This window comes from Schistocerca nitens, chromosome 2, assembly GCF_023898315.1.
Source record: "Schistocerca nitens isolate TAMUIC-IGC-003100 chromosome 2, iqSchNite1.1, whole genome shotgun sequence".
Taxonomy (NCBI): domain Eukaryota; kingdom Metazoa; phylum Arthropoda; class Insecta; order Orthoptera; family Acrididae; genus Schistocerca; species Schistocerca nitens.
The window spans coordinates 411,888,095-411,913,088 of record NC_064615.1 but is presented as its reverse complement, the minus strand read 5'-3'; the positions used below and the strand labels follow the sequence as shown (position 1 = coordinate 411,913,088).

The 24,994-nt window shown below is 43.7% G+C and overlaps 1 protein-coding gene across 2 annotated transcripts in view; it reads left to right on the top strand.

Moving 5' to 3' along the window:
* Window positions 1-24,994, top strand: part of LOC126236271 (vacuolar protein sorting-associated protein 18 homolog) — a 349,435-nt gene that overhangs the window by 53,603 nt on the left and 270,838 nt on the right. For both annotated transcript variants that reach the window (XM_049945428.1, XM_049945429.1), the window contains one exon: window positions 1,207-1,323. In XM_049945428.1, coding sequence (XP_049801385.1) covers window positions 1,207-1,323 — 117 coding nt within the window. The remainder of the gene's footprint in view (window positions 1-1,206; window positions 1,324-24,994) is intronic.

Sequence of the window (24,994 nt, the reverse complement as noted above, 5' to 3'; positions counted from 1 at the left end):
TCACCTAATATTCTCCTTTCAAGATGCTGTCCATTCTGTTTAACTACCCTTTCAAGTGTTTTGCTGCCTTTAACAGAATTGCGATGTCATTGGAAAACCTCAGTGTTATGGTACTAATAATCACAATTCGCAATTCTTAGCTTCCTCTTGCATTGTAAAATTGCTTTTCGAATGTACTCCAAAATCTTTCTCTTGTACGGTGGGAGAGTAAAAGTGGGTATTAATTATTCATATATTGTAGTATAATAAATATCTAAGAGTAACATCCAAATATATCAGTAACTCTTTTTTTTTAACAATTTATGGGTTAGGTCCCTCTTGCATTGAAGCACACAACTGCATAGTAACAGTTTTTGTAGAATTAAATATTTAGCTATTTGCTATGAACTGGTTATAAGCCTGTTTCACTATTTTCTTGGCTGTGTCTGGAATGGATGTGTTTGGGCATTTTTTACTAAACTTGTATTATCAGCAAACATCACAGTTTTTGAAAATCCCTCCAATGTCTCCGGTAAATCATTTATGTTTATCAAAACTGGCATGACCCAAGTCCCGAACATTACAGGACAATGTATTTAATGTTTCTTTAATCTTAATTTTGTTTTACTCCTGTGGTATTGTTTGTTAATGTCATCCTCAGATGTCTGTTGTTAACATCTGATTCCACCCAGAATGGTGATGCATTGGACACCATAACATTTTAGATTCTCTGACGAGCTCACAGAAAATGTCAATAGGATAGCTTTTCCTGTTTAATTAAAGTTTTTTGATTAGATCGCATACTGCTTTCTCTATACTGAATCGTACATGGAATTCTAATTGAGCTTTAATTAAAAGATTGTTGCCAGGTTATTCTGTTATAAGCTAGTTGTCAAAATTCTTGATAACACTGAAAAGTGGGAGAAGGGTGTATAAGTGTTGCCACTTCTAAACATGAGTATTACTGATGAAATATGCAGTATGTGGGACATTAATAGAACTGCTGAATGTGTTTAAAGTTGAGTCAGCTTGTTGCCTCTGTCATTCTTAAAATGTAAAACAGTAGACACCTTCAAAAACTATGTGATATGACACGCTAAGCTGCACTTTCTTAATGTTGCTGAAATAAAATTTGTATTACTGCAGTATATTTGTAGTTTTAGTACAGATTAGATATTTGTTCTCTTTTGTGTATTTTTATGCTTTTAGCTGTAATTTTTTTTGCAGACTGTTGGAAAACTAGTCAGCATAACAAAGGATCCTATTAGAGGCACTATTTGGGTGTATACAGAGAAAGCTGTGTTTCGTTACAAAGTAACACAGGAAGAAAGAAATGTGTGGCAGGTATGTTAATAAAAACTGACTTCCTCATGAGTGTGTTTACTTATGCAGATAGATGGAATGCACCTTTTTATCACTTACTGGAAAGGAGCAGTTCAAAGTTTTATAAGGGCCATGCGTAACTGTAGTCAGTAGAAATTCTCAAATCCGAGGTTCCTTTACACCCATTGAGTAGGGGTCTGTCAGAACCAAATTTCAACTATACGCTCTGCAGAGAAAATACCAGTGTAGAAAGTGTCTGCTTAAGGCATTACATGTATGTAGTTTGTGTGGGATGATTGCTTCTGCATTTGTAGTATTTGATAAGTTAACTATCCTTCTGGGTAATGCCAAGTAGAGAGCACTTCAGGAAGCTCAATTATCACTGAACGAGTTCAGATTTGGTATACATTTATGTGAAAGACAACCAATGCTTTAGTGCAGAAGGAAATTATCTGTCCTTATACATTGCTGTCATTAGAAATGCAACACCAGGTATTGTAGCAAATAATGAAATTTTACTTATTGCACATATAAAAGATAGTAAATGGATGATTAAATTTGTAGGTGATTTGGGAGTACACAGGATGCAAAGACTAATAACGGAGCTGTCCCCTCTAACATCAACAAAGGATTTAACTTGGTTGGGGATTAAGTTGAACTGAGCTTTGATGATAGACATGGGTATGTTGTTCTATACTGCTTCAAACTTATACCTGAGTCCATCAGTTGAGTGAGGGCTTGCCAGTCTCCCAGCAATCCATGACCAGATTTTGTCAGTGACTGAGAGACCTGAATAGCTAGCTGTTCAGAAAAACAATAGAATGCCTTCTATATTGAAGTAGGAAACAGGCTAGGACAGCATGGACAACATGTGGTATTGCAGCCTGTTGAAAAATAATATCGTGGTGACTTCAAAGAAAGGCCACAACTACCAGCCTCGAAACATCAGAAATGTAATGGCTACTGTCCAAATTATCAGCTGTGTGAGGCAGAGGAGACTGAGTTGTGTACTGAATGGTTCCCCATACCATCACACCTAGTGCTGGATCTGTGTGATGACGAAGAATGCAATTGGCAACACTCATCAGAAAAGGTGAGGTGGTACCGTTCCTGTGTCTGGTCTTGTCATTGGGCACAAAATTACTGGAATGCCTCTCTCTGCTAACATGGCAAAAGAAGCCGCAACAATGGTATCCGCACTGACAGAGGTTGTCACACTGTCTGTGTGGCTACTTTTCTTGCTGCAAACAAATTCCCTTCCTGACTCGAGGTACGTAATATGGCTGTACGATCGTGCATGGCTGAGTGAACATGGTGGCTGTCCTCACAGGCACTAATCATGTGGAGCTGCTAAGATCCTGCCTGGCATTGTGTGTGGCCGACATCTTCTTACACAAGGCATAACAGAATTGTCTCACTAAGAAACAACATTAATGGCATGAAGTTAGCATTCCAAATCATCCCAAAGGTGTTCTGTAGGATTCAGGTAAGGACTCTGTGCAGGCCCGGCCATTACGAGGATTTTATTGTTGTGTAACCATTCTGCCAGAGGCCGTGCATTACGAACAGGTGCTTGATCATGTTGAAAGGTGCAGTCGCCATCCCTGAAATGCTCTTCAACAGTTGGAAGCAAGAAGGTGCTTAAAACATCAGTGTAGGCCTGTGCTGTGATAATGCCATGCAAAACAACAACAGGTGCAAGCCCCCCTCTCTGAAAAACATGACCACAACATAAAACCACTGCCTACAAATTTTACTGTCGGCACTACACACACTGGCAGATAGTGTTCACTGGGCATTCGCCATACCCACACCCTGCCATTGGATCACCACATTGTGTACTGTGATTCATCACTCCACACAACATTTTCCCACTATTCGATCATCCAATGTTCACACTCCTTACACGAAGCAAGACGTTGTTTGGCATTTACCGGCATGATGTGTGGTTTATTAGCAGCTGCTTGACCATGAAATCCAAGTTTTCTCACCTCCTGCCTAACTGTTGTAGTTCTTTCAGCAGATCCTGATGCAGTTTGGAATTCCTGTGTGGTGGTCTGGATAGATGTTGGCCTATTACACATTACGACCCTCTTCAACTGTCAGTGGTCTCTGTCAGTCAACAGATGAGGTCGACCTGTACGCTTTTGTGCTTTGTGCTTTACGTGTCCCTTCACTTTTCCACTTCACTATCATATCGGAACCCCCCCCACCCCCACCCCCCCCCCCCCCACCCCATGAACCATGGACCTTGCCGTTGGTGGGGAGGCTTGCGTGCCTCAATGGAACAGATAGCTGTACCGGAGGTGCAACCACAATGGAGGGGTATCTGTTGAGAGGCCAGACAAACGTGTGGATCCTGAAGAGGGGCAGCAGCCTTTTCAGTAGTTGCAAGGGCAACAGTCTGGATGATTGACTGATCTGGCCCTGTAACACTAACCAAAACGGTGTTGCTGTTGTGCTACTGCGAACCGCTGAAAGCAAGGGGAAACTACAGCCATAATTTTTCCTGAGGGCATGCAGCTTTACTGTATGATTAAATGATGATGGCGTCCTCATGGGTAAAATATTCCGGAGGTAAAATAGTCCCCCATTCAGATCTCCGGGCGGGGACTACTCAAGAGGACGTTGTTATCAGGAGAAAGAAAACTGGCATTCTACGGATCGGAGCGTGGAATGTCAGATCCCTTAATTGGGCAGGTAGGTTGGAAAATTTAAAAAGGGAAATGGATAGGTTAAAGTTAGGTATAGTGGGAATTAGTGAAGTTCGGTGGCAGGAGGAACAAGACTTTTGGTCAGGTGAATACAGGGTTATAAATACAAAATCAAATAGGGGTAATGCAGGAGTAGGTTTAATAATGCACAAAAAAAATAGGAGTGCGGGTAAGCTACTACAAACAGCATAGTGAACGCATTATTGTGGCCAAGATAGACCAGAAGCCCACGCCTACTACAGTAGTACAAGTTTATATGCCAACTAGCTCTTCAGATGTTGAAGAAATTGATGAAATGTATGATGAGATAAAAGAAATTATTCAGGTTGTGAAGGGAGATGAAAATTTAATAGTCATGGGTGACTGGAATTCGACAGTAGGAAAAGGAAGGGAAGGAAACGTAGTAGGTGAATATGGATTGGTGCTAAGAAATGAAAGAGAAAGCTGCCTGGTAGAATTTTGCACAGAGCATAACTTAATCGTAGCTAAAACTTGGTTCAAGAATCATAAAAGGAGGTTGTATACATGGAAGAACCCTGGAGATACTAATAGGTTTCAGATAGATTATATAATGGTAAGACAGAGATTTAGGAACCAGATTTTAAATTGTAAGACATTTCTAGGAACAGATGTGGACTCTGACCACAATCTATTGGTTATGAACTGTAGATTAAAACTGAAGAAACTGCAAAAAGGTGGGAATTTAAGGAGATGGGACCTGGATAAACTGAAAGAATCAGAGGTTGTACAGAGTTTCAGGGAGAGCATAAGGGAACAATTGACAGGAATGGGGGAAAGAAATACAATAGAAGAAGAATGGGTAGCTTTGAGGAATGAAATAGTGAAGGCAGCAGAGGATCAAGTAGGTAAAAAGATGAGGGCTAGCAGAAATCCTTGGGTAACAGAAGAGATACTGAATTTAATTGATGAAAGGAAAAAATACAAAAATGCAGTAAGCGAAGCAGGCAAAAAGGAATACAAACGTCTCAAAAATGAGATCGACAGGAAGTGCAAAATGGCTAAGCAGGGATGGCTAGAGGACAAATGTAGGGGTGTAGAGGCTTATCTCACTAGGGGTAAGATAGATACTGCCTACAGGAAAATTGAAGAGACCTTTGGTGAAAAGAAAACCACTTGTATGAATATCAAGAGCTCAGATGGAAACCCAGTTCTAAGCAAAGAAGGGAAAGCAGAAAGGTGGAAGGAGTATATAGAGGGTCTATACAGGGGCGATGTTCTTGAGGACAATATTATGGAAATGGAAGAGGAGGTAGATGAAGATGAAAAATGGCTCTGAGCACTATGCGATGGCTCTGAGCACTATGCGACTTAACTTCTGAGGTCATCAGTCGCCTAGAACTTAGAACTAATTAAACCTAACTAACCTAAGGACATCACACACATCCATGCCCAAGGCAGGATTCGAACCTGCGACCGTAGCGGTCGCTTGGTTCCAGACTGCAGCGCCTAGAACCGCACGGCCGCTCCGGCCGGTGATGAAGATGAAATGGGAGATATGATACTGCGTGAAGAGTTTGACAGTGCACTGAAAGACCTGAGTCCAAACAAGGCCCCGGGAGTAAACAACATTCCATTAGAACTACTGACAGCCTTGGGAGAGCCAGGCCTAACAAAACTCTACCATCTGGTGAGCAAGATGTATGAGATAGGTGAAATTCCCTCAGACTTCAAGAAGAATATAGTAATTCCAATCCGAAAGGAAGCAGGTGTTGACAGATGTGAAAATTACCGAACTATCAGTTTAATAAGACACAGCTGCAAAATATAATAAGACACAGCTGCAAAATACTAAAGCGAATTTTTTACAGATGATTGGAAAAACTGGTAGAAGCTGACCTCGGGGAAGATCAGTTTGGATTCCGTAGAAATGTTGGAACATGTGAGGCAATACTGACCCTACGACTTATCTTAGAAGAAAGATTAAGGAAAGGCAAACCTACGTTTCTACCATTTGTAGACTTAAAGAAAGCTTTTGACAATGTTGACTGGAATACTCTCTTTCAAATTCTGAAGGTGGCAGGGGTAAAATACAGGGAGTGAAAGGCTATTTAAAAGTTTTACAGAAACCAGATGGCAGTTATAAGAATCGAGGGACATGAAATGGAAGCAGTGGTTGGGAAGGGAGCGAGACAGGGTTGTAGCCTCTCCCTGATGCTATTCAATCTGTATATTGAGCAAGCAGTAAAGGAAACAAAAGAAAAGTTCGGAGTAGGTATTAAAATCTATGGAGAAGAAATAAAAACTTTGAGGTTTGCCGATGACGTTGTAATTTTGTCAGAAACAGCAAACGACTTGGAAGAGCAGTTGAACGGAATGGACAGTGTCTTGAAAGAAGGGTGTAAGATGAACATCAACAAAAGCAAAACGAGGATAATGGAATGTAGTCGAATTAAGTTGGGTGATGCTGAGGGAATTAGATTAGGAAATGAGACACTTAAAGTAGTAAAGGAGTTTTGTTATTTGGGGAGCAAAATAACTGATGATGGTCAAAGTAGAGAGGATATAAAATGTAAACTGGCAATGGGAAGGAAAGCGTTTCTGAAGAAGAGAAATTAGTTAACATCGAGTATAGATTTAAGTGTCAGGAAGTCTTTTCTGAAAGTATTTGTATGGAGTGTAGCCATGTATGGAAGCGAAACATGGACGATAAATAGTTTAGACAAGAAGAGAATAGAAGCTTTCGAAATTTGGTGCTACAGAAGAATGCTGAAGATTAGATGGGTAGATCACATAACTAATGAGGAGGTATTGAATAGAATTGGGGAGAAGAGTAGTTTGTGGCACAACTTGACTAGAAGAAGGGATCGGTTGGTAGGACATGTTCTGAGGCATCAAGGGATCACCAATTTGATATTGGAGGGCAGTGTGGAGGGTAAAAATCATAGAGGGAGACCAAGAGATGAATACGCTTAGCAGATTCGGAAGGATGTAGGCTGCAGTAGGTACTGGGAGATGAAGATGCTTGCACAGGATAGAGTAGCATGGAGAGCTGCATCAAACCAGTCTCAGGACTGAAGACCACAACAACAACAACTTCATTTTGGAAACAGTGGGCCTAGGGATGTTTAGGAGTGTGGGAATCTCGTGTACAATTGTATGATACAAGTGACACCCAATCACCTGACCGCATTCGAAGTCCAAGAGTTTCGCAGAGCACCCCAATCTGCTCTCTCACAGTGTCTAATGACTGCTGAGGTTGCTGACATGGAGGACCTGGTAGTAGGAGGCAGCACAATGCACCTAATATAAAGAACATATGTTTTTAGGGGTGTCCATATACTTTTGATCATATAGTGCACATGCACACGCGCGCGCTCGCTCACACACACACACACACACACACACACACACACACACAAAGGTTTACAATTCAGCCATTCTCAATACAGTAACTAACCAGAGGTGAGGAGCCCAGACTGCTATGAAAGTCTGTAATTGTTATGAAATGGTTAACACACAAAATGCAAAATGGGCTCTGTGAATCAGTGTTTAAAATTAAGTAGACCTGCCACTGGAGCTTTGAGAGGGGATGCTTGCATATCATTGGCAGCAGCATAAAGGTTCGTGGCAGTGCCCTCATGCCGCAGTGGTGGGTGTGGGAAATACGGCGGGATTGGCAGTGCACATGTTTTAAAGTGCAGCCACCTAGATGGTGGTCAGTACCATAATTTCCTGATCATAGTATTACAAGAAGTTGTAACACTTGCAGAAATCTGGGTGAGAACTCAGAGCCATTCTGCTTCTTGTAGCTTGTCTTAAAACAAAATCAAAATTCCATTAAGTGCATATTTGTGTAAAATTTATTAAATGGCACTTTCATGCTGGTTTCTGACATTTCAATCAAAAAGTCTTGAATGATCAGAAATTATACTGGATGATTCAAAAAGAAAGAACAAATTTCAGTTGTTAATTACTGAAAAACCATGAAGGATAGAAAGACATCACTCATTTCATTGGATAGAGGAAGGTCCAAAGTTTTGACACAGCTGTGCTGTTGTTTGTTTGTAGCAACGTGGTGACTACACCATAAGAGAAATCATTTTGTGTGTTGGAATTTGTGCAAAAGTCAATCCATTGTTCCACTGAATGGGCGTTCTGCTGTCAATTGAGCAAGCAGCTGCCTCCACCCAAGTAGATTTATGACTGACATACAAAAATCTTGGAAGTTGGTTGCATATGCAAAGGGAAGAGAACTGGTCGGCCATGCATGTCTGATGAAAATGTTGATTGTACCCAAGGTGCATTCACATGGAACCCTCAGAAGCCCGCTAAGATTGGCAGAAATTACACCTGCACATGGAGCCTTATAATTTGCAGTCACTGCAGCAATTGAATCCCAGTGACCATAACAGAAGCTACAAATTTTGCATTTCAGTTTTCCAGGTACAGGAGAGGACACTTTTTCTGAACGACTCATCTTTTCAGGTGAATTGATGTTTCATATGTTGAGTAAAAGTAAACCATTATACTTTAAGAATTTGGGGGATCACAAAATTCTGGCATCATCATCGAACAAGAGAGAGACTCATTGAAATTGAATTTGTTTTGTGCCATTTCTGTTCACAAAGTGTATGGACCTTTCTTTTTGGTTGAGGAATCTCTGACAGGAGTGGTATACCTGGATATACTGCAAAATTGGTTGTATCATCAACATCATGAAGATTCAAATGATTTTGTTTTTATGCATGACAGTGTCCCACCTCATGTTTACCTTAAGGTGCGGCATTATCTTAACAGCACCATTCGTCAGCACTGGATTGGAAGAGGTGGCCAACAAGATCTTGTTCATTGCTTTTGGCCTCCTAGGTCACCAGATTCCACACCTTCTGATTCTTTCTCTGTGGGGTATCTAAAAAACAGAGTCTTTGTCCCACCTATGTCAGCCACTTGTCAAGAGCTGAGAAATCGAATTCTTGAGGATGTTGATTAAGCGAACAGGGATCTGTTGAGTCATCTGTGGAATGAACTACTGTTTTGATGTTCTTTAGCAATGCACGGTGCTCATGTTGAGTGTATAGTATAGTGTCTGTGTGAACATAAAACTTTGAACCTTCCCCGCAAGGTGTTTCTATCTTTAATAATTTGTCTGTAATAATCAACTGAAATCTGTTCTTTATTTTGAACCATCCTGTTTTTCGAAACAAAATTTAATCAATTCTTCAAACACATCATTTCATAAACATTTCTGAAAATTGTGCCCAATATGTTTGAAACATTTTATGAGTGAAATCTTACAGCAAAAAGTACCACTGTCTGCTACTATTTAAGGATAATATTATGCCTTTGAACTAGTCTAAAAAAACTCAGTGGGTTTTAACAAAGGAAGTCGCAGATCACAGAGAGAACAGTGCAATGTGGGTTTGGAGGGGGGGAGGGGCACTTGTCAGTGGTTGGGGGGGGGGGAGGGGGGATGGAGGGAGGGATGGGGTTGCTAATGGGTATTGAGAGCAAGTGGAATCAAAGGTCATATTACAAGGACCCCTACATGCACATCTGCATCTGTACTCCACAGGCCACCTTGCATTATGTGGTGGAGGTTAATTTGTGTACCACTGTTGTTTACCCATTACCTGCTCCAATTGTGAGTAGTTTGCTGGAAGAACGATTGATGGCCTCTGTGTAGGCTTGAATCCCCCTAATTTTATCTTCATGGTCTCTTTGTGAGATATTTGTAGAAGGAAGCAATATATTTGTCGACTCTTTTGGGAACATACACTCTTGGAACTTTAACAGCAAACCACACCATGGTGCAGAACGCCTCTGTTGCAACAGCTACCTCTAGAAATGGTTGATCAATGCTGTGGTGCTTTTATGCTTACTGAATGGACCTGTCATGAAACATACTGCTCTTCTTAGGATCTTCTCTATTTCTTCTATCAATCCTATCTGGTACCTATCCCATGCTGATGAGCAATATTCACATATTGGTCAAGTGAGGGTTTTGTAAACTGCCACCTTTGTTGATGGACTACATTTCCTGAGGATTCTTTCAATGAATCTCTGTCTGGCATCTGCCATTCCTGCAGTTAATTTGACATGGTCATTCTAGTTTAAATCCCTCCGCACACATACTCCTAGATATTTTACTGAAGTAACTTCGTCCAGAGATTGTTCAGAAATTGTGTGCTCATGCAATAATGGGCTCTTCTTGTCTATTTACATGCGGTACACTATGTTTGTCTATATTAAGGACCAGCTGCCACTCCCTATGGAAGTCGAGGAACACAACCTCTTTCTGGGCACTGGTATTGACCACTTTTGAGCCTCATGGACAGGATGAGCTAGGCTTCACAAGATTGTTGTTTTCACAACCCATGTTGATTCACACAGAAGAGATTTTCACTTTCCAGAAATGTCATAGTACGTGCGTATAAATTCTGTAACTGACAGTTGTCAGAGGTGTAATCCTATAGTTTTGTGCATCTGTTCGACAACCCTTCTTGAAAATGGAAATGACCTGCACTTTTTTCCAATCATAGAAACACTTTGCTCCTCCAAAGCCTTCCATCTGTTGAACAATTTCAGTTGCTTTTTCATCGCATGGTCACTTATTTTGGTATTGGCCATTTTGTCATTCATATGATGATTTAAATAAGGCACAGCAGTGTGATCTTCCTCCATGAAACAGTTTTGGAAAAAGATGTCTAGTGTTTTGGCCATTTCAGTCATCTTTCATTTCAGTGCCATTAAAGACACAGTGTGTCTGAACAGATGGGTTCGATCCATTTACTGATTTCACCTAAGAGCAAAATTGCTTTGGATTTTCTGTCATGTCAGTAGGCAGAATTTTATTTTCAAATTTGTTGAACACTTCACGCATGGCTTTCCTTATGCTAATTTTTGCTTTATTTGGTTTTTGTTTTTCTGCAAGGCTTTAGCTATGTTTAAATTTGCAGTGAAGCTCTGTTTGCTTTTGTAGCAGCTTTATAACATGGCTGTTGAACCATGACAGGTCTTTTTCTGTCCTTCACAATTTTGTTCAGTCACAGTTTTGTTCAGCACATATCTGTCTAAAGCATATTGCACAGTGGTCTTGAATTTACCCACTGTAACAGTTCTGATACTAAATGTAACACTTCTGTCACTAAATGTGACTGGGTTTTCACTTTTGATGCTAGTCAATTGTCAGGATGAGCATTACTGCAAAGGGCATTTGATTCTAAAGCGTTACATCAGGGTGAAAATACTAAATAAATTAATTTTTCTCTCTTAACAACATGCGGGCAGGGTGGGTTCTTCCTTGGTTCAGGTATGAGGTAGAATGAAACAGCATTTTTACATAAGATAACTTTTATTGCAAGTTTCGTACAACTGTTTCCTTACTCAATATTCTGGCTCGGAGAACGGCAGCTGTGTTGTTTGCGAAGCCTTCTGCTGCGGCAGCGGTGGTGTCTGATTACGCGTGGCAGTGTGTATCTCGTGTCGCCGTCTCACCCAGTTGACTGGAGACGCGCAGCGCGAGGTGGCCCGTTTAATTATTGCGAGCGAAGTCATGCATTGGATGGTGATACCTTGGATGTGGTGTCCCAGTGTTTCTCTTCTCTAAGCGGCCGTGTGTGTTGTGCGTCAGCCAGCGGAGTGGCGCGGCAGGGGAAGGCCAGTGTCCCGGACTCGAACAATGGACTCCCGCTTGCCAGTCTTCAGCTGTCAGATCTTCATCCCAGCTCACAGGTGACTGCTGATGTGAGGTCATCTCCTTCCCGTCCTCACGAGTCACCCTGGTACGTAAAAATCAGACTTCAAATACCTTTTAACTTCTGTCTTCTGGCGCCAAGGCTGCTGCTTGCTATTCCATTACAGCGGCGGACTTGGTGCGTCTGTGTATGATGTAGTCTCTTCTTGCATGACGCTCTTCAGCACCGAAACTGACTGAAAACTACTGCTACTCTCTTCTCTTTTCTTCGTCTGTCGGGCCCACTGCGCCTCGCGTATTTATTCACTTCAGTTTACTGGAGGTGAACGACTTCAGTCATTGCCTCGTCTGTCATGTTGAAAAGCTTCTCGAAGAATCTTCTTAACGTCGGTCATTGGCTCTTGGAATGTAGGCGAGGGCCTTTGATCACATGTGACAACTGAGAAACACGTGAGCCGGTCATTGCCTCTTCTGTCACGTTGAAAAGCTTCTCGAAGGGTCTTCTTAACATCGGTCATTGGCTCTTGGAATGTAGGCGAGGGCCTTTGCTCACATGTGACAACTGAGAAACACGTGAGCCGGTCGGGCGATGCCCTGACGGCTGAATCGACAGCGTCCGCTTATGTGGAACTTGCTGACTTCACGGTCATTGTCTCTTCTGCTCTGCTGTTCTGTCCGCTGTTTGCCAGTATGCAACTCTCTAAACTAAACCAAGTTTTTCATTTATATTCTAATTTCTACTTCACTTTGATTTCACTAATTTATTTACTTAAGTACCACTCAACATTTCTCCACCCTTCGGAGAAATTCGCCCTCGAATTTACCACTCAACATTCCTCCACTCTTCACACAGCAAAAGCACTAACACAAGCAATGAAAACTCTCGACTTAGAAGATTACACACGCTTCACATTAAGTATGTTGAAAATACTTTATCACTTTACTAAAGCACTGTACGCTCATGAATCACATAGTTCACACATAAATCGTTGTAATAAGTGTAACAGATCTTGATGACAATGAATAAAGAAAAATAGATTATTCACTTAGAAAGTTACATAGCAACACCTGTTTAATCTACCATTTGTTAATGAAAGAATATCTATCCTACAGTATTGTTTATTTTAACATGAGACTGTTCAGTAAAGACTGAAGTACAATAAACAAAATTAATACACTAATGCTCAAAAGTAACCACTGAAGTACTCCAGTTAAGTGTGTGGTATCCAGTTAACAGTGATTTGATGATGTGGTATATGATTATTCGGCTTAATTTTTTTGTCTTAAATAAAAGGAAACTGAACAAAGCAGAAACACCAACACAAAGGTTGCAGATATTCCCTTTCCTAGCATTATAATTTTAGTTTTGTGTTTACTTTTTAATTTTAAGACATGTTGCATCATAACATTGGCATCAATTTTGCCTTGCTGTGAGGTTATGAACCTATCTAATGACTTCAGAAGGGAACTGTGAAGGGAGTCATTGAGATAGGATAGGTTTTGTGTAGGAAATGCTAGTAAAAACAAAAACAAAGAAAAGAAGGAATATATTGTTAACTACTATATCTACATGTTTCTACGTTCAACTTTTTTTTTTCTTAAAAAATAAACCATTATCATTTATTACTTATTTACATTTGTATACTATCCACAGTCTACTAAGATTCAACTAGGTTATTCGCACCCTTGGTCGCAGACTGTGTGGCGCCATGTCTGCATATTGTGCTGGTGTGGCCGCTCTTCTTCCTTTTCGGGAACTTCCTCCACCCTTTGGAAAAGCAGACACTATTGTCGAAGGAATTACATCTGGAGCGCCCTTAAAAGGTTTTAAACGACTTGCATGAACAATAGTAGTTCGGGTGGGCAGTTGCAGTTTAACGTTGACTGGTGACTGACCTCAATAATTTGGTAAGGACCTCTGTAGTTTGTTACAAATTTCTTAGTTTTTCCTTTCACAATGTATGGGGTTGACAGCATCACCAACTGACCGATATTGTAATTTGGATATTTAGCTTGGGCATTACCTAACCTTTCCTGTCGTTCCAAAGCATTTGTATTAGATTTTTGAACCTTTTTCCATACATCCTTCATCATTCGACTGAAATCTCTTTCTGTTTCTCCGACTTTTCCATTTTTCTGCCTGATTACATCAAAAGGGGACGGCATTTTTCTCCCATAGACCACTTCATAAGGTGACATGCCAGTTGCTTCATGCGTTTTGGCGTTGTATACCGACACGATTATTGGTAAATACGTATCCCAATTAGAATGTTGTTCGTTAATATAATAACTAAGCATCTTGCCAATTGTCCGATGAACTCTTTCTGTGCGTCCGTTGCACTAAGGGTGTAACGGAGTTGTGCGTAATTTACGTATTTTTAGTAAGTGGCATAGCCGTTTCACCCCCCTGCGGGTCCGGGGATTAGAATAGGCCCGAGGTATTCCTGCCTGTCGTAAGAGGCGACTAAAAGGAGTCCATCCCCCTCACGGGGGTAGTTAGCGCCTGCGTCCGGAGACGGACGGTTTCACGACCTATAATCGTGGTCCTTTTGGTTTTTCACTTCTCGTTTCTTCCTTCCTTTTGTTGGTTCCTTTCTTTGCTCTTCTCCACTTCACTGTCTTCCTTACTCTTTCCCTTGACTCCTCCTTGCCTTCTCATTGCCTTTTTCTCCTTGCCTTCTCATTGCCTTCTTCTCCTTGCCTTCTCCTTGCCTCCTTCTCCTTGCTTTCTCATTGCCTTCTTCTCCTTGCCTTCTCTGGTCTCCGCCTCGGCGTTTGAGACAGTCTGTCCTCTTTCTCCCTCTCTCTTCTTTTTCCTCTTCTTCCTTCCTCCCTGTGCGTGTCTGAAGGCCGACCCACGCGTTCGCACGTGTAGCCGGTGACGGGGTAACGCGTAAGTCCCCGCCCTGGGTAGACATGTAAGGCACGCGCGTACCCCCTGGTAAAGGCCAGGCCCGGGGAGGGGTGATTGCCTGAGCTGATACCTTCTGACCATGCCGATTGGTCCCTCCGTCTGTTTCTCGGGAGGTGTGACCTGAGGTGTAAACATTCACCTAAGGCGGGAGTGCCCTCTGAGAGGGTCCCCACAAGGAAGGAGCGCGCCATCGGAGACGCTGGCAATCATGGGGGATTCCTCCGCAATGGATTCTACTCCATCGCTTTCGACTTCGACCCACAAACGGAAACGTGACCAGCCAACAGTGACAAAAATACTACCGCCTGCCCCACAGTTCCTCGTAGTTTCTCGATCTGAGGACGGAAAGGATTTTTCCTCTGTCAACCCTTTCGTTATCCAGAAGGGCGTAGATGCCATAGCCGGATCTGTCAAATCTTGTACCAGGTTGCGTAACGGTACCTTATTACTAGAAACTGAGAGTGCCTTTCAGGCACAAAAACTGCTTCGGGCCACACTCTTGTACACGTTCCCTGTCCGGGTGGAGGCCCACCGCACTTTGAATTCGTCTCGTGGTGTAGTCTATAGTAGCTCTCTCGACGGATTGACTGACGAGGAGCTTCAATCTTTCCTCGCTGAGCAGGGCGTGACGGCTGTCCATCGGGTCATGAAAAAGGTCAACAATGACCTTGTACCGACCCGGACACTTTTCTTAACCTTCGATAGTGTTAAGCTGCCATCGCGCATCAAGGCGGGCTACGAGGTTATTTCTGTTCGCCCCTATGTCCTGACACCTACGCGCTGCTACCAGTGTCAGCGTTTCAATCACACTCGACAGTCTTGTTCCAATGCGGCTAAATGTGTCACTTGTGGCAGGGATGCCCATGAGGGTGACTGTCCACCTCCGTCACCTCGTTGTGTGAACTGTCAGGGTGACCATGCCGCATCCTCCCGCGACTGTCCTGTCTATAAGGAAGAACGCTGTATCCAGGAAATTCGAGTCAAAGAGAAAGTGTCCACCTCGGCTGCTCGCAAGCTATTGGCTAGTAGGAAGCCCACGCTGCTCCCAGCGGGGAAATACAGCACTGTCCTCGCCTCTCCTCGGACTACCCGGGAGGTAGCAACCCAGACATGCGATCTGACCTTCAGCACCACGGTCGTCCGTTCGGCCAGTGCTAAGGTCGCGCGGTCGACGTCTCCTCTTCCTCCCATCACCCCACAGACACCAGCCACTTCCTCAGCTTCTGCTCAGTTGAAGACCCCGAAGTCAGATGCACGGGCCTTCAAGAAGGAACCATCCCGTGCAGACTTCCTCCGTCCCTCGACCTCCCAGCCTTCGACCGGTACTTCCACCAAACGTCCTTCTAAAAAGGCGCATAGGAAGCACAGTTCTCCTTCTCCGCCGCGGCGCCTTTCTTCTCCTGCGCCACCCAGCGGTTGCCGCCCCAGGCCGTCATCCGTTTCGCCTGGCCGCACCGCTGGTAGCCGAACATCTGGCCGTTCACCGGCGGAGGAAGCTCCCCCTCCCGGCCATCCTCCTGAGATGGCCGATGACCCTATAGACCCCATGGACGATGACTGTCCGCCTCCTGCTAGCGGCGGCAGTGCTCGCTCGAAGCCAGGCCCTAAGCGGCCTTCGAGGTGACCCCTTCTCTCATCTTCCTTTTCTTACGATGGCACTTATTAACTGGAATATTCGCAGCGTTCGCTCCAACCGAGAGGACTTGAAGTTGCTGCTCCGCTCGCATCGTCCGCTCGTCGTAGCCCTCCAGGAAACGAAGCTACGCCCATGCGATCAAATTGCCTTGGCACACTACAGCTCTGTGCGTTTTGACCTACCCCCTGTGGTAGGTATCCCAGCTCATGGAGGGGTTATGTTGCTGGTCCGGGATGATATTTACTACGATCCCATCACGTTGCACACCGGCCTGCAGGCAGTTGCCATCCGCATTACTCTCCCCACTTTTACGTTTTCCTTTTGTACCGTTTACGCTCCATCGTCATCTGCCGTTACCAGGGCAGACATGACGCAACTTATTGCTCAGCTACCTGCACCATTTTTGTTAACTGGAGACTTCAATGCCCACCATCCTCTTTGGGGCTCTCCAGCATCCTGCCCGAGGGGCTCCTTGTTAGCAGACCTTTTCAACCAGCTCAATCTTGTCTGCCTCAATACTGGCGCCCCTACTTTTCTTTCGGACACATCTCATACCTATTCCCATTTAGACCTCTCTATATGTACTCCCCAACTTGCACGCCGGTTTGAGTGGTATGCACTTGCTGATACATATTCGAGCGACCACTTCCCGTGTGTTATCCATCTCCTGCAGCATACTCCCTCTCCGTGCTCCTCTCGTTGGACCATCTCCAAGGCAGACTGGGGGCTCTTCTCTTCCAGGGCGACCTTTCAGGATCAAACCTTCACATGCTGCGATCGTCAGGTCGCACACCTCACGGAAGTCATTCTCGCTGCTGCTGAATATTCCATCCCTCACCCTACTTCTTCTCCACGTCGCGTACCGGTCCCCTGGTGGACCGCAGCATGTAGGGACGCTATACGTGCTCGTCGACGTGCTTTACGCACCTTTAAACGCCACCCTACAGTGGCGAATTGTATTAATTATAAACGATTACGTGCTCAGTGTCGTCGTATTATTAAAGAAAGCAAGAAAGCCAGCTGGGCTGCTTTCACCAGCACCTTCAACAGTTCTACTCCTTCTTCTGTTGTCTGGGGTAGCCTGCGCCGGCTATCTGGCACTAAGGTTCACTCCCCAATTTCTGGCTTGAAGGTCGCGAATGAAGTCCTTGTGGCCCCTGAGGCTGTCTCCAATGCCTTCGGCCGCTTTTTCGCCGAGGTTTCGAGCTCCGCTCATTACCACCCTGCCTTCCTCCCCCGCAAACAGGCCGAGGAGGCTAGGCCACGTGACTTCCGCTCCTCGAATTGTGAAAGTTATAATGCCCCATTCACCATGTGGGAACTCGAAACCGCACTTGGCCGATCACGGTCCTCCGCTCCAGGGCCTGATTCTATTCATATTCAGATGCTGAAGAACCTTTCTCCTGCGGGTAAAGGTTTTCTTCTTCGTACATACAATCGCATCTGGATTGAGGGACATGTTCCCGCATGCTGGCGCGAGTCTATTGTTGTCCCGATTCCTAAGCCGGGGAAGGACAAGCACTTGCCTTCCAGTTATCGACCTATCTCGCTTACCAGCTGTGTCTGTAAAGTGATGGAGCGAATGGTTAACTCTCGATTGGTTTGGCTGCTCGAGTCTCGCCGCCTACTTACCAATGTACAATGTGGATTTCGAAGGCGCCGCTCTGCTGTCGACCATCTGGTTACCTTGTCGACCTTCATCATGAATAACTTCTTGCGGAAGCGCCCGACCGCGGCTGTGTTCTTTGATTTGGAGAAGGCTTACGACACCTGTTGGAGGGCGGGCATTCTCCGCACCATGCATACGTGGGGCTTCCGCGGTCGCCTCCCTCTTTTTATTCGTTCCTTTTTAATGGATCGACAGTTTCGGGTACGTGTGGGTTCTGTCCTGTCCGACACCTTTCGCCAGGAGAATGGGGTGCCACAGGGCTCAGTTTTGAGCGTCGCTCTCTTCGCCATCGCGATCAATCCAATAATGGATTGCCTCCCAGCTGATGTATCAGGCTCCCTTTTCGTGGACGATTTTACCATCTATTGCAGCGCGCAGTGTCCACGTGTCTTGGAGCGCTGTCTTCAGCGTTCTCTTGACCGTCTTTACTCCTGGAGTGTCGCCAATGGCTTCCGTTTTTCTGCCGAGAAGACGGTCTGTATTAACTTCTGGCGCTACAAAGAGTTTCTCCCACCGTCCTTACGACTCGGTCCCGTTGCTCTCCCACTCGTGGAGACAATCAAATTTTTAGGCCTTACCTTTGACAGGAAACTTAGCTGGTCTCCACATGTGTCATATTTGGCCGCCCGTTGTACCCGTTCTTTAAATGTCCTCCGTGTTCTCAGTGGTATGTCGTGGGGAGCGGATCGAACCGTCCTACTTCGTCTATATCGGTCGATCGTCCGCTCCAAGCTGGATTATGGGAGCTTCGTATACTCCTCTGCACGGCCATCCATCTTACGCCGCCTCAACTCCATACAACATCGGGGTTTACGACTTGCGATCGGAGCATTTTATACCAGTCCCGTAGAGAGTCTTCATGCTGACGCTGGCGAATTGCCACTCACCTACCGGCGCGATATACTGCTTTGTCGGTATGCCTGTCGGCTACTGTCAATGCCCGACCATCCTTCTTATCGTTCCTTTTTTGACGACTCTCTTGACCTTCAATACGGGTTGTATGTCTCTGCCTTGCTACCCCCTGGAGTTCGCTTTCGTCGCCTCCTTCAACACCTTCATTTTTCACTCCCTGCAACCTTTCGAGTGGGCGAGAGCCGCACGCCACCTTGGCTCCAGGCTCAGGTCCGCGTTCACCTCGACCTCAGCTCGCTCCCAAAAGAGGTCACCCCCGGTTCGGTCTACCACTCCCGTTTTTTGGAACTTCGTTCGAAGTTCAACAACATGACTTTCATTTATACAGATGGCTCTAAGACCAATGACGGGGTCGGGTGTTCCTTTATTGTCGGGGCACAAAGTTTCCAATACCGGCTCCATGGCCATTGTTCGGTCTTCACAGCTGAGCTCTTTGCCCTCTACCAGGCTGTTCTGTACATCTGCCGCCACCGACATTCTGCTTATGTCATCTGCTCAGATTCCCTGAGCGCCATCCAGAGCCTCAGTGATCCGTACCCGGTTCACCCTTTCGTACACCGGATCCAACGCTCTCTTCAGCAGCTGGTGGACGTCGGTACGCCGGTTAGCTTTATGTGGGTTCCTGGCCATGTCGGTATCCCTGGGAACGAAGCTGCAGATGCCGCGGCCAAGGCTGCGGTCCTCCAGCCTCGGACAGCTTCTTGTTGTGTCCCTTCGTCCGATTTTAGCAGGGTCATTTGTCGGCGCGTTGTGTCGCTGTGGCATGCCGATTGGGCTGCACTTACCGACAACAAGCTTCGGGCCTTAAAACCTCTTCCCGTGGCTTGGACGTCCTCCTCACGCCCTTCTCGGCGGGAGGAGGTCGTTTTAGCAAGGTTAAGAATTGGACACTGCCGGTTCAGCCATCGCCATCTGCTGACGGCTGCGCCGGCGCCGTTCTGCCCATGTGGGCACTTGCTGACGGTTCGTCACATTTTAATGTCCTGTCCCGATCTTAAAACACTGCGCCTCGATCTTAACCTGCCTACTACTTTAGATGCCATTTTAGCGGATGACCCACGAGCAGCTGCTCGTGTTCTTTGTTTTATCAATTTGACAAACCTCGCTAAGGACATTTGATGATGTTTTTTAATCCTATGCCTGTCAGTCTGTCTTTTATTGTGTTTTCCCTTTTAGTTGTTGTTGTCAACTTGTGCCTCGCGGTGCATTCTTAGAGTAGTCAGGGCGCTAATGACCATTGAAGTTGTGCGCCCAAAAAAAAAAAAAAAAAAAAAAAAAAAAGCCGTTTCATTAATTCAGACATAAAATTAGATCCCTGATCAGTGATAATAGCTTCAGGTATGCCAAATTTAAGTATCCAGTTGTTAACTAAAGTTTGGGCAACTGTATTTGCTTGCTGATCTGGGAGACTCACCATAGCTAGATAGCGTGAAAAGTGATCTATAATTGTAAGAACATACTTATTACCAGCAGGTGTTTTATGAAATGGCCCGTAGAGATCCAGTCCACAGATTTGAAATGGACATGAAGCCTCGGGGAGCCTCTGTAAGGGTATTTTTGAACGAGAAAGTTCAGCTCGTTGTGCGCACACAGTGCAATTATGAACGTACTGCGCAACATCCTGCTTTCTGGTTTGCCACCAAAATCGCTCTGCTATGCGTCTTTCAGTTGTCCGCTGTCCACCATGTCCTGCAAGGATATGATCGTGGGCCTCTGCCATTATTTCTTGTCTAAGGTGTTGGGGAACAACAATTTGCGGTCCAAGTTTTGTTTTACGGCATAATACACCATCTTCAAAGCAAAATTGTTTTTGAGTTGCGTATTCTTTGCATTCTGTATCCTCATCTTGTGCCTTTCTCCAGTCCTCAGTATCTCGGCCTGTTGCTTCCAAAAGTGCTATTTTCCGACTTAGGCAATCTGCATTCGTGTGTTTTTTGCCTGGTTTATGGATAACTTCGAAATCCATTTTGGAAAGACATAGGGCCCAACAGGTGAGACGACTAGGTGGATCCTTTAACCCAAGCAACCATTTTAAAGCTGTGTGGTCTGTAATAACCTTGAATTTTCTACCATACAAGTAGCATTTAAAGTATTTGATGCCATAAATAACACTTAACAATTCCTTCTCTGTTGTGGAATAATTTCTTTCTGCCGTTGTTAGTTGTCTCGAAGCGTTGGCTATGGGGTGTTCCGCGCCTTTAATATTCTGACTCAAAACAACTCCTACTGAATGACCACTTGCGTCACAGGATAAAATAAATTCTTTATTATAATCTGGGTAGGCTAATACTGGACTGTGTGTTAACTTATCTTTAAGGGTTTGAAATTCTGATTCACAATCTTCAGACCAATGAAATTTTGCACCCTTTTTCAATAATTGGGTTAAGGGTCGGGCAATTTCAGCAAAACTTTGAACATATTTTTGGTTATACGATGCGAGACCAATGAAACTTCGTACTTCCTTAACGCATTGTGGTGTTGGGAAGTCCTTAACTGCTGAAATTAATTGAGGATCTGTTTTAATTCCTTTTTCACTAATGACATACCCTAGGTATGTAACCTCTGTCAATGCAAAACTACATTTGTCCGTATTTAATGTTAATTTAGTTTTTCTAAGTCTCTGAAAAACATTACGCAGAAACACAGCATGTTCATTAATGTCTTTGGAGAAAACAATAATATCGTCTAGATATACACAACATTGCTGAGTTTTAAGTCCCCGCAATACTCCATCGAGTAGTCTTTGAAAAGTTGCTGGTGCATTTTTCAAACCGAAAGGCATTCTTTTAAATTGCCAGTGGCCTCTAGGGGTAGAAAATGCTGTTTTATGCCTATCTTCAGGTGCAACTTCCAATTGATGATATCCGCTACGTAAATCGATTGTTGAAAAGTATTTACTGTTACCCAAACTGTCAATGATATCTGTAATGTTTGGAAGAGATAAACATCTGAGATAGTTTGTTTGTTAAGGTGTCTGTAGTCACAACAAAATCTATATCGTTTCGTACCGTCGGGAGACTTCTTTGGAATAATTACGATATTTGAATTGTAAGGCGAATCAGAATATTCTATAATTCCATCTTTTAGATGCTGTTCTAAAAATTCATCCAGTACTGGCTGTAAGTGATGCAGAACTCTATAAGGCTTCCTACAAACTGGGGGGCTATTTCCTGTTGGGATCCTATGCTGTGTGATATCTGTTGCTGGCAGTGGACCTTCTGCCTTAAATAAATCTTGGAACTCAACTAAAACTGCTTCTATCATTTCCTTTCAAATACTCAATCTTCTTGCGTAATGTGGTTTTATAGGCATCTGGTTTCTGACCATCAGTAATATCTGACCAAATGAAATCTTCTTCTTCAAAAGTACTGACTGTAGCTACTAATATCCCCTTATGCAACTCTTTGTCCTCCACTCCGAAATTGTCAATATGTACTGGTACTTTTCTTTCTCCCTCAACGTTTTGAACCCGTACAACACTTCTACATACAAAACAATGTGATACATCTAATTTCTCATTTTCCTCTAATGGCTCTATTAGACACACTGTATCTGTAGGTACCTCGGGGTCAACGGTAATCCAGAAAAGTTTTCCTGAGCCAAATGGTATCTTATCTCGCGAATCAACCTTCAAGGACGTTGCACGCAGTGTAGTTGATTTCGCCTTCCGGTTGGGGAAATCTTGCGGCAGCGGGCCCTTTGCAGCGGTGTCACCTAGCTGAAACACTATTCCGCTAAGTTCTACAGTTTGCTGTCTGAGGTCGATTTTAGCATGATGTTTATTCAGGAAATCCAACCCTAGGATTGCGTCGTACCCATCAGTTACCTTTGTTACCACTTCTACATCTTCTTGAAATTGTACACCATGAATATAGAAAATTAATGATGTACATCCTAATGACTTCACTCTACCTCCTCCTACTCCACTCAGTCTGTACCTTGGAGGGTCATATTTCTTTTCTCCAGTGTATTCATTACTTACTATTGATATGTTTGCGCCTGTATCCACCAGTATCCTTGCCTCTTTATCTTGTATGGTAGCAGATAACCAGCATTCCGCCTTCACATTCGCCTTAATGGCATGAAATTTTATTGGGAACGCCTGGTGGCGGCTCCGACATTCCCGTTTGAGTTTAACTGATTTCTACTTCCAAAAACTTTCTTAGACCTGTATTCCTTGAATGTGTGACCTATTCTTTGACAATTAGTGCATTTAGGTTGTCTGCAGTTTTTTGCTATATGTCCCTGTCGATCGCACCTAAAACATCGTACTCCTGCTGAAAATACATTTCGCTTCTCCTTGTATCTGGTGGCAATGTCTATTTCTTCGAAAGCCGTAGTCACAGATACAGCTTCTGCAAAATTTTTAGGAAACTCTGCCCCGACACGATGGGACGTTTCAGGAGGTAACCCACGTAAAAATGTATCCAGAGCTCTATCTTCTGCCTCTTGTAAAATAACTTTATTTGCTTCATCACTAGTTGTCAACTGATAGGTGTTAATATTAACTTTCCTAATCCTATCTACAAAGCTTTCTAACGACTCGTTTTGCGTCTGAGTGATAGTGTTTAATTTTTCCCTATAAAATCTACAGCTGTTCTGTTTTTGAAAACGTTTAAGTAATCCTTTCTTCAATTCCTCAAATGTTGGAGCATTCCGTAATTCTTCATGGTATAATACGTGTGCTTTAGCCTCTCCTAGCAATCTTAACTTTGTCATTTGTAAGAGTTGTTCATCTGACCATGATCCTAACTTTGCAGCTGCTACTAAATCATCAAAAAAGGCTGTTATGTCTTCGCCAGGTTTACCCGAAAAAGGAGTTACCAAGGCTGCTGCTGGGTGGGAGGGTGGGAGGGATTGAACTGGTTTGGCTAACCTCACTCAACTGTTTAAATAATGCATTATTATCACTTTTAAGCTGTGCTATCTGATTAACTAAGCTCTGAATAGCTTCCTCAGTAGAAACCGCTTGTGGTGCTGGCTCTGACTTTGTACGATTTCGTGTCATCATTTTACAAACTGTTAGTTACACAATCTTACTACACTGAATGAAAAAGATGTTTAAATATTTTCGACAAACTCTTAAAATCATGAGAGAAAATACACTTCTAAATAAAGAAAATATTACGACTGCTATCAAAAATGGCTACATAATAGAACTCAGGTAGACAGAGAAAGTTATGTTGAAGAAAGAAACAAAGCCAAACAGATAATTGCAGCATCCAAGAAGAAATCTTGACTAGAAGAAGGGATCGGTTGGTAGGACATGTTTTGAGGCATCAAGGGATCACAAATTTAGCATTGGAGGGCAGTGTGGAGGGTAAAAATCGTAGAGGGAGACCAAGAGATGAATACACTAAGCAGATTCAGAAGGATGTAGGTTGCAGTAGGTACTGGGAGATGAAGAAGCTTGCACAGGATAGAGTAGCATGGAGAGCTGCATCAAACCAGTCTCAGGACTGAAGACCACAACAACAACAACAACAACAACAGGCTTAACATCAGAAGAGGCACCAATGTTAGCACTGAATAGGGGATCATGGAGGAATTTTATAAGGGGGATATGCTCCAGACTGAACGCTGAAAGGCATAATCAGTCTTAAATGATGATGATGATGCTATGCAAATCTCTATCCATTCACACATTAAACAATACTAACTGTGGACCTTTAGTGACTGTCATTCACACCTCATATTGAGCTAAGGGTTTTTTCTCTGACACCAAATTTAACAGTACTGATACTAAATGTAACACTTCTGTCACTAACTGTGACTGGGTTTTCTCTTTTGATGTGAGTCAATTGTCAGGATGAGCATTACTGCAAAGAGCATTTGATTCTAAAGCATTACGTCAGGGTGAAAATACTAAAGAAATTAATTTTTCTCTCTTAACAACATGTGGGCAGGTTGGGTTCATCCTTGGCTCGGGTATGAGGTGGAATGAAACAGCATTTTTACATAAGATAACTTTTATTGCAAGTTTTGTACAACTGTTTCCTTACTCGATATTCTGGCTCGGAGAACGGCAGCTGTGTTGTTTGTGAAGCCTTCTGCTGCGGCAGCGGTGGTGTCTGATTACGCGTGGCAGTGTGTATCTCGTGTCGCCGTCTCACCCAGTTGACTGGAGACGCGCAGCGCGAGGTGGCCCATTTAATTATTGCGAGCGAAGTCATGCATCGGATGGTGATACCTT